Below are 11154 nucleotides of genomic sequence, written 5' to 3'. Positions count from 1 at the left end.
TATATATATATATATGTGTGTGTGTGTGTGTGTGTGTGTGTGTGTGTGTGTGTGTGTGTGTGTGTGTGTGTGTGTGTGTGTGTGTGTGTGTGTGTGTGTTCGAAGTATGTGTATGCAATCGTAGTCCGTAGTTCAAACGAAATCACAGCCTAATCACAGCACCTGAATACCCGATCTCCTTTTCACGCGTGTAGGATCTACTCTGATCAAACGCACCATAATCCATTCGGGGGGTAACAGGTCCGCGCTACACATTACCTCTCAACGGTACACATGAAAACATACAAACATACTCTGATTCACAGAATCATAAAAGTTTAATTCAGTGACATACAGTTTTGATGATTCATCTTTAAAACTTTCACAATCATTTGACATAAATCGCATAAAAGAATATGATTCATAGTAGTCACACGACGTACAACACACACTGTCACATTCATACCCTCGACACCATGGAACACCTTCTATAGCTTACAGTGTTTGGCACGCTGAATTCTACACGGAAACATTGGCTCTTTCCGGAATTATCACACTAAAGCAAACACACTCAAATTGACATAAGGACAACGTAACAAAAGTGTATAATAAGCTGTAACAAAAAAAGCGGCATTCAAGGAACACGGTCTGGAAGTAAATTTGGTCGTTGGATGTCTGCAATTGTGCGTTCACTAACAACGTTTTGGGATACATTTCGTAGAGTAGTCATCTCAAAAGGATTATGGAATATTTCAGTTGAGCAGACATGATGTCCAAATTGGTTGTCAGATATGACTTGCTCGTTTGTCAAACCGTATTATGACAGTCATGGAAATCATGTTGTTTTTGCAGCAATAGGAGTAGAATTAACAAATCTAATAATTCTATTTGAAGAATTGAGTAAAATAACTAGCTCGGGAATTATGACATGCTACCTAATCGAGATTGAAACTCGTTCCGAAGATTTAAAAAAAAATCCTTTATAATTTGTTTTCTTTACTTTGTAAAACATATTCTTGTAATGCATTGGCGTCTCTTGAGTCGATAAAAAGCGTTATCATCAAAATAATAATATTATCTCTATCCACTTTCCACGGATGGCATACATATACATTCTCATCAATATCTTCATACAAGAAATGCGTTTATATGGTAAATACTGAAATAGCATATAACGTTTATTGAATCTATCACAGAACGATTGATTCGTTCATTTCCTGTTCCTTGTTTCCAAAAGAAACTCCTTCTTGTCATTTGCATCAAGCACTGTCCGAGAATGCTTCCTGATTGGTCCACGTGACACAATATACATAAGAGGGCACAGCGCCACCTGGGTGTATGTTAGCCAAGCAGCAATGGTCACGAACACCGATCCAATTGTTCCAGTGTCACCAAACATTCGCCAAAACGCAAGCACAATATAGGGAAACCACAGCGAGCTGAACGAACAGGTTACGACAAAAAATAACCTCGTGAGGTGTTCATTTTTCACAATATGCAAATTCACAACCCTACCAAAATTTGGACGCACCTGCATACGTAGCGGGTTCATCGCCGGATTGGCACCGAATCCATTCATGACGTTAACAAGTGCTTGTCCATTAGCCCCCGGGCCAAAAAATGTCCAGTTGGAACTCCGAGCAGGCTGATGTTCCAGCGGTCGCATCTTCCTGTGAGACCTCAGAAAGGAGAACACCCGCAAGTAGAGAAACACAGATACGAAGACAATAACGGAGAACACAAGCATGAATCCAAGCGTATCGTTTGACTTGTAGTATCGATGATGAAAGGTGCACTGGCTTTCCTCTGGAATGAAGACGTATGTACCTATTCCTACCACAGGGGGGAAGGACATTGCAAAAGCGATCGTCCAGCCAACAACAACCACAATAAGGTTAACCAGTCCTCTGGATCTCCGTTTGTAAAATTTGGAATACACAATTGAGAAGTGGCGATCTATTGATATAGCTAATATAGCTCCTGATGAACTGTAGATGAAGAAGGAGTTAGCAAAGGCAAAGAGTTTGCAAGCTGATGTTCCATATTTCCAAACAGACCCTTGCAGAACCGTCATTAGCACGAGAGGAACACAAAACACTGCTCGGGACAAGTCAGACACACAAAGGCTTAGCAGGTAATAAAATGGCGGACGATGGAGATTACCTTCTTTGACAATTGTGTAAATGATGAACCCATTGCCAGCAACTCCAGATAATGCTATGAGCACTAGTGAGACTGTTTTTAGCACGAGTGCATCAATTGGTATTCCCTTGTAAGCTTCGTGTGATGTTATGTACGTGATAACAGTGGTGGCTGTTGTTACAAAGTCTATCACAGGCGGTGTCGTCCGATTGTAACCAACTGTGTCGTTGCCAACGTATGTTAACGTTTCAGTGAAGTAATTGGTCACGGCAGACGTTGTTTCCTTTATCCAATTAGCAGACGTCAAGTCCGAAGACAAAGCAGACGACATACTTTCAGACGAAACGTCACTTGTCCACAAGTCTGTTACTGTGTTCGTCCACGCATCTGTCACAAAAGATGATGTTTCTGGTGCCACAGATGTCGTCTCTGACGCCGCATGTGACATCTCCGACGTCCACACAGCCGACACAATTGTAGAATTGGACATCCCTGTGGTCGTGTTGTTTCCCACAGCCCAGTCGGTTAAATTGGAAGCAGTTGAAGTAACGTTATATTCCATAGCTCTGTATCTATCGATATGGTCACATCACAGGCACGCGTTCATTAAGTTAGCAGCGCTTGCAGCCGATATAGTTAAGTCCCTCTGGACCTATCATGCCCAAATGCCAAACTAGCAGTTACTGCCACAACGACGAAAACGTTTCTGTCGCGCCTGAACAGCAACAGATGTTAGTCATATGCATGAACTCCAATCAGCCTTTCAGTTATTTCAAACTATAAAAAAAAATACTCCAAAACTTTACTAAAATGATTCCCTTAAGACATTTTGTTTTGCTGAGGAACTGATGCTGTACCGTTGTCTCGTCTGTATGTCCAGGGAAGTGAATGTAGTTTAATTCGTCTGTATCTGTCTAAGATCAAGCGCATGGCTTCGTGCAAAACCAATAATCATGTTTGGCCACAGTAATCAGGTTTAAAGCCTCACATGGGCGTTTTCCACCGCAACGTGCAGCCAGCTCCACGGAGATTTCACAGCGTCCAACCCAAGTCCATACAAAGCCAAATGAGACCAAAATTACAAGCCAGTGCCGGTGAGGCCCCTATGAGACTGAAATATGATGCTTGATCAGCAACAATGCGTGCCTGTATGTAAAACAACAGACGTCGTTTAAACAATCAATTTCATTTGATCATACACACGCCAAAGATGGAATTATGTCCATTCCCTGTGTTAATCATACTGTGGCACGATTTCATTGACTAATATTCAAGTCAAGCTGATTTACGGTCCTATCTCTACACGGTCAATTTGTCCTTGAAGAAATACGATATAATTACTGTAATTATATTTCAAGATTTACCCAATTCCTGCGTCTCCTAGCACTTGGCTCCCTTTAGGTTCCACGTCTACCAGATTACTCTCGGCTAAATGAGTTTTTTATATAAAAAAACGTCAATTGTATGAGATCCTCGTCTGCAATCAACACCTGTTCATCCTCGGGGCGTATCTGACGCTGGGGATATTGCTTCTCAGGACATTAGGTTTTGCGATGTCCATTTCTCATACAGTTAAGGTCACAGTAATGTAAAAAAGTACAATTAATGTAAACACGCCCTTCTAATTAAATGATAGCGTGGTTATAATTCCAAAGTGTATCCTCTGTTAACAACTATCATAACGATTACAGATTGAGAAGTCAAGAAAAAGTGCCAGTTACAGAATATCTATAGTTATGTTTGAGAGACAGGCCAATTTGCAATATGATCGGCTCGATAAAACTTGAAATTACATAAGCTCCTTAAACCATAATGTCATGGGTCTCATTACATTAAAACTATTTCAACTGACGTAAATCCCATTCCTGATGTCTCGTGGGCACTTTGCAATGGGTGTTTGCATCAGTTACAAGTCGTTTATGTCCATCAGAAAGCCATAAATCAACCATCACAGGATGAAAAGCATCAAACTCCTAAGCTTCCACTTACAAGGCTTTTAGGCTTTTCTGTACCATATGCATCTTAAGAGCTTCTCTATATCACGTATCTGAAGTTTGCCAAGCTTCTTCCACGCATGTTACCTTTGCAGCCCCACTTGCTTTTCTTAAATGACATCTGCTGCAGAAACCCCTTGACCTTTCGTCAATGATAAAGTTAAACGAATATTGTTTGCTCACTGTTTGAAATGCCTTCTTCTGTGAAGCTAAGAGCAACTTCAAAGACAATGTAGACCGTGCGGTCTGTGATAAAATAGTGCTGCGTATGTTGGTTTCTTATTGAAATCGTTGTCTGCTACATCTGGACATTTAAATCAACGGTGACTTTCCTTTGAAATGAGACCGCCTGCTAATATTAAAACTTCTAGATCGGTGAACAAGCTGAAGTTTTCGTCTGTCTTAAAGTCTGCATTTAAAATTCCCTTTTGCCAGCCTCGATCTATCACTGGCCTCGTAAAAACTCTATTTGTTTTTTTATTGTCGTCTGCTGCACCGGGAGCAGACGTCAGTCTTTGCGCTCATCACTTTTTTGCCTTGCAATAAGTCCAATGATTTCTGAGCATGCAATATTCAGCAAGTTGGTTCCATAATTTACAGCATGGCGTCATGGAACCCTTACAAATCTTCCGTTTTCCTTTGTGTGGCGTTGACGTTTGCGTTTTTGGCGACCAATCATATCTCATCGAACTGATCATGTGACATCTGGAAGGTTACGTTCCTCCTGAAACGGAAAAGAAGTTCGGTGACATGTAATACATCAAATTCACTTTACTTTAACAACAATTTATTTCAATTTAAGGTTCAACCAGTTCCAATACAGTAAACTACGGTTATAACGAACTCAAAGGGACCACAAATTTTAGTTCGTTTTAACCGTAGTTCGTTATAAGCATATATGCAACATATATACAGCAAAAGACCAGTACCCAAAAGACCAGTTTGTTGTATCCGTCAGTTCGTTATAAGCGTGTTCGTTATAAACGTGTTCGTTATAAGCGTGTTCGTTATAAACGTAGTTTACTGTGAAATTTAATTCCCATTTTTAAAAATATACTCTCCACTTAAATTTATTTGTTTTATGCATAAGTTATATGCATTAATTGCGTCCTAAATATATTTCATATCAGGTGAGGTGAAATGGTGTTTTAATGCTGGGTTTAACCTCGGAGGCGGTAATATCAACGGTCGATGGTGAAACCTGGTGAAACCGTTCGCTCGTCACATCCGAACCTGGGTTCGATTCCACACGTGGGTGTATGTGAAGCCCATTCGTAGATTCCCCGCCGTGACATCGCTATGACATGATTGCATCAAGACGCGTAAAATCAACCTCACTCCCAAGTTTATCAAAACCATGAATCACTTAATGATATCGACGCTGTTGAATTATAGTGTCTCTTTAATACCACAGCATGTTTCAACATTTGCCGTAACTTGCTCTTATCTCGAATGGACAAAACAGGTGATCAATAGCCAGGCCGCTGAAGCAATCATTATTTGCAATTTCCCGATTTAATGGCTAGTTTGATAAAGGGTCTTGTTTGGCTGAAACTGCTGGGTAAAGATCATCTGGTTCTAATTTCTGAATGCTTTACTCTTTTATCACCTCTCTGGCATCTTTTTTCATTCTTCAAATGTTTCACCTTCAATTTTTTCATTGTTTTAGGACGTAGTAGTTATATTGACAGATGAGATGGTATTTGAATTTTGTTTTACATATCCGACAATTCATAATTAAGGGCTTCCGAATAATTCAATTAACAATTTTCTAAATATTTTTTGGGGAACATGCGAATGATCACTGGATCCTAATGACAAAATCCAGCACGTAGCCATGACAGAAAACCCGTCTGGCAGCAAGGGACGTGTCTCGTTAACGATCCAACGAAATCGTCGCAATTAGAGCAATTATTACTGAAGAAATGTTCCGTAGCCTTGACCTTGCGGTGGTGGGTTACACCGCTAACAGAGCTAGGAACTGCTTGTGGCAATTCTGGGTACGCCACTCGTAGCAGATACATCAGGGGATGGGATGACGCGATATCAAATCAGATCATTTACAGAACCATCCATTATACAATGACGTAACCTGCTGTATGGAGAAATGAGGAAATGAATCTGCGAGGGATCTTTTTGGAACATTTCCCATTGTTCCATGAGGTTAGGTGAAATGGTGATTAACGTCGCGTTCATTTATATAATGACGTGCATGCACGTGTGTGTGTGTGTGTGTGTGTGTGTGTTTGTGTGTGTGTGTGTGTGTGTGTGTGTGTGAGTGAGTGAGTTGGGTTTAACGCCGCTTTTAACAGTATTCCAGTTATATCGTGGCGTGCCAGCTTAATGTGGGAGGAAAGCCCGAAGTGATGCAGGTCTCAGACATTTACCTATCGGTGAAACCCACGAGCACGGGCATGGTGCTGACAAACCTAGAAACATAATTGTAGAGAACCGGGTTTCGAATCCACAATCATAGGTTTCTGGCGTGCCCAAGGGACGCAACTCTGCACAGCGAATCGCGGCGGCTTAGACGGCTGGGCCACCCGTGCCCCCGTGTGTGTGTGTGTGTGTGTGTGTGTGTGTGTGGCTGCTTGAACTAGTACGGAGCTATGCCAGTTTTATAGTGCTAGCCCACCGAGATACTTTCCCGCACATTCGTGACCAACTCGTGCTTTTCCGGGACAAGCCGAATCGCGACTCGTGCCCCTCTCATGGCCATTTTTGCGACCGGATTCCGTCTTAGCGCAAACGGGCATACCTAAAACAATTGTCAACTCTTTGCGTAATGGTTAACATATATTTCCCCATATATTATATATATCTCAGATGCAAGTTAAAGCACATCGGGACATGCGGAATTATACAGTATGGTTGAACACATTTAACTGTGTCTTGGGTAGATCTATATTTTTAGATGAAGACATATATAAAATCAAAAATTATTTCTGAGGGATTGTTTGACGAAGAACTTGAAATCATACGCGCATTCTGATTGGTTTGTCGTATTTTCGCACATAACATTCATCGATAGGGGGACGGGTCTTCTTGCAGGTTACGGAAAGGGGCGAGTGGTGACGAATGCTTCCCGCAGTTTAACATGGATACCACACTCAGAAACATAATATTGACATGTTGTACCCCTTTATGCCGAGGGCAAGGCATATGTGTCATATTTGAAACTTGTTAAATGAAAATTAAATTTAAATGTTTTTAAGTATCATCAAATCGTAAAACTTCAATCGCAGCCCAGCCCAGCACCTTCATGGATGTTCAAGTTCGTGATGTGAAAATATGGATGCTCAATGCTGAATACAGTGTCCACGTCCACCATCCAGCTACAGAAGGTCGTAGTCGCAACATTATCACGTACGTGTGCAAGCCATCTGCATCAAATGGCCATTAGCACCTCTGTAGATACCACCTCGAGGTCCTCGATGCCACCAGCGCAGCTCCAGGACTTGACCTCACCCGGCCAAACACTGGCAAGGAGGCAATCGCGTGTCATCGCAACCTCGTCAGCCTCCTTGTTTGGATTGTATCCCTGGTGGATACGGCCTGGGTCAAGTGTGAAGTTGTTATGCCAGGACCAGAACAAACACACAAGACAAATTGTAATTTCATGTCAGGCAGCCGCTGGAGTTTCCCGTACCAAGAGTTGTCATCTCCAGGGCCCACTTGCACAAAGCGATCTTAGTGCTAAGACTATTGTAAGCCTATGTTAAAGTATGGGAATTATGATCATCTTAGCGCTAAGATCGCTTTGTGCAAGTGGGCCCTGGTCCTGATCACTTACTTAACGTCACTACCTTCATCTCGAAGGATATATACATTCGAAATAGATAAGGCGTCTTTGTGTTTCCATCAACTTCGAGACAACGGGTTCATTGTGATTTAATATTATTTTCAACATCTTCTTTATATGAGTCAGATTCAAAAGAATTTGGGTTATTCAGCAGGATTTGTCTTCCGAAGTTGATTTGAACGCGTGCGGGGTACGCGTGTGGAGTATTGAGTTCTGAGTTCTGCAGGCAATAGGGGCTTGGGTTCAGTTCGCATTAATGTAAAGTTATATAGATCTATTTGTATATACTTCCATGTTGTTGTTGCGTCGGGTCTTATTTCAGAACTTTGAAATGGGGTGCGGTCGGGTAGCCTAGTGGTTAAAGCGTTCGCTCGTCACGCCGAAGATCCGGGTTCGATTCCCGACATGTGTAAAGCCCATTTCTGGTGTCCCCCGCCGTGATATTGCGGGAATATTGCTAAAAGCGGCGTAAAACCATACTCACTCTCTCACTCACTTTGAAATGGAGCTCATCAATGAACGGGTCTTCATTCAGTTGGACCATACCAGTTCACATTAATGTGAAGCTCCACATATAGTCTCTATATATCCATCGTGTCGTTATTTTCAGGTCTAAATAAAGACCCAATTTCTAAATCCAACTGATTGAACTCATTTGATTTATTAACCGTTGACCAGACTCATTAGTATCTAAGAACAGACTATTATCGTATTGATAAATTGATGCCTCAACTGTAGAAGTCAAGGGCATTGCTAAACGGTGATAATAAAAAAGAAACTTGTTTACGGGGTATGCCTCGATAACAAACCAGGTGTTCATATTAACCAGGGGCGGTCGGGTAGCCTAGTGGTTAAAGCTTTCGCTCGTCACGCCGAAGACCCTGGTTCGATTCCCGACATGGTTACAATGTGTGAAGCCCATTTTTGGTGTTCCCCGCCGGGATATTGCTTGAATATTGCTAAAAGCGGCGTAAAACCATACTCACTCACTCACTCACTCATATTAACCATGTATGGTGCATTCCCATTCTACCAGGGAAGAAATATCGTTTTTGAACCCTCACTAATCCATTTTCTCCCTCATTACGGTGATTTGTAAGAAGTAAGTTTGGTGCTATTACATGTATTCGTCGCCAAGAAACTTTCTAATATACGAAATAAATAGATGTATGAAATGCACTCGTGAAAGGCCTGTTATATACATCGCTTTGCATTAAGGAGTCTGTCCGGGATTGCGGGTTCTCTGAGAGTGGGAAGGTATGATTGGATAAATAATTTCGTTGATCATATTCCGCGTTTAGGGATGAGAGAGATTTCGGAATTGGAATACATAAAAAACTAGATTCATGTTAAAGGAGAGTTATTTCATTTTTCTGATCTGTGTCAGCTCTCGGTGCTAACGATGTTCTGACTGGTATTCATGGTGAATATGGAACCGTATACTATAAATATTAAACACGTATTCAGTTGGAGATCAACGCACAAACTCACCTATTTCACAAAAGTTATTATGTTTCATACAGATCGATACTTTAATGTCGCATTGATTAAGTTTAATGATTCAGGAAATAGTATGTAAAATCCAAACTTAGATGAGTTCGACGTTAGTCTGTAACTCATAAAGAACGTGTTTCAAATAAATTCACTTCATTCCACTACAATTGTGGTGAAATCACAATCAATCAGGATGGGGAACGATTGAAGGCAGCGCAGTTTTACTATTGCAGTAAGTACTGCGGTAGTTAAAGGCACTATTGCGAAACGATTACAATCCATTTTTGTGTAATCTATTTTAATTGTGCGAGTGGTTTTGAGGTATATCCCTTTGCTTCGCCATCACTCGTAACAATAGGTACAGCGATTGCATCAGTCGTGTCCTAGATTGAGCACGGTGCTGGGGAGGATGGTAGAGAGTACGGGAGGTATCCCTGACAACTGTCTGATATATAAATGTGAACGCTATCTGAATGTATATCCACGTGTCTATATATGCCGGTGTTTATTGGATGAAAGCAGAATGGAAACGTAAATGGTCATATTTCCTTTTTTTCATCATATTACGTGTTTCGATAGTGGAGCACGGCACCGATGTTAAATATTGATATATTAGCTTCTCACTGAGCGAATGAATTGGGCTTAACACCACTTTTAACAGTCTTCCAGTTAATCACTGCGTTTCAGTTTAATGTGGTAGGGCATCCCGAAGTGATGCAGGTCTCCGACGCTTACAACGTTAGTGAAACCCACGAGCACGGGTATGGTGCTGACAGACTAGAAGCAAAACGGGTTATGGACCATGCTCAAACTCTTATAGAGCTGGAATCAGTCAGTGAGTGTCAGTGTTTAACGTGGTTGTCAGCTTTAACACAACAACGACCGCATGTACAAATTTTTGTTATATAGTTACCCTGTAAAGCACAAAGTGGTATCAGTTCATCTGATACATCCTAGAGGAGTGCTGATTGGGTCTTATTGCCACATGTGGTCGTTCTCGGAATGGTACATTGGCATGCAGTGTTGTATCGTTATTAGATTAAACTGACATAGATCGCCCTGTATATACAACCAGATGCGTCCGTTGGTCTCTGGGGGACACGAGCAAGGGTTATAATGATTACATTTGGTCTGACACACTATAAGCCTCCTCTATTCGTGAGTGTGTTTTCCGTGTTTCGAGTGAGTGAGTGAGTGAGTGAGTGAGTGAGTTTAACTCCGCTTGGAACAGTATTCCCGTCATATCACGGCGTGTCAGGTTGATGTAGAGGAAAGCCCGAAATGATGCAGGTCTTAGACCTAACTGCGAGCATGGGTGCGGTGCTGACAAACCTAGAAATATAATCAGGGCGAACCGGAATTTATAGAACTACGATCGTGAGTTTCCGGCACGCTTAAGGGACGCAACTCTGCACAGCGAATTGCGGCGCACAAGACGACATTGCGACCTGTGCCAACTATGGTCTCTGACATCAGCAGCAATATCTAGCATCACACGTGTAGGAGCGGGCAGCGAGTGAGTGAGTGTTGGTTTAGACGGCAGTCAGCAATAGTCCAGCTGAATAATGGTCTGTAAATGATGGGACCCGTGAAGTTTCCGGGTAGAATAGGTCTTCAGCAACCCATGCTTGCCGTAAAAGGTGACTATGCTTGTCGTAAAAGGCGATTAAGGGGATCGGGTGGTCAGGCTCGCTGACTTGGTTGGTGCATATCATCGATCCCAATTGCGTGGATCGATGCTCA

At 41.9% G+C, this 11154-nt stretch overlaps 1 protein-coding gene across 2 annotated transcripts in view; it reads right to left on the bottom strand.

The window, feature by feature from the left end:
- Positions 1-293: 293 nt before the first annotated feature.
- LOC124146125 (probable G protein-coupled receptor 85) overlaps positions 294-11154 on the bottom strand; it is a 30180-nt gene continuing 19319 nt past the window's right edge. For both annotated transcript variants that reach the window (XM_048387195.1, XM_046516251.2), the window contains exon 2: positions 294-4839. In XM_048387195.1, coding sequence (XP_048243152.1) covers positions 1190-2683 — 1494 coding nt within the window. In that variant the 5' untranslated portion in view covers positions 2684-4839 and the 3' untranslated portion in view covers positions 294-1189. The remainder of the gene's footprint in view (positions 4840-11154) is intronic.

The sequence above is a fragment of the Haliotis rufescens genome, unplaced genomic scaffold (assembly GCF_023055435.1).
Source record: "Haliotis rufescens isolate VD_foot unplaced genomic scaffold, xgHalRufe1.0.p SCAF_68, whole genome shotgun sequence".
Classification (NCBI taxonomy): Eukaryota; Metazoa; Mollusca; class Gastropoda; order Lepetellida; family Haliotidae; genus Haliotis; species Haliotis rufescens.
The sequence above is the reverse complement of the archived record's forward strand: the minus strand, read 5'-3'. Positions and strand labels throughout refer to the sequence as shown.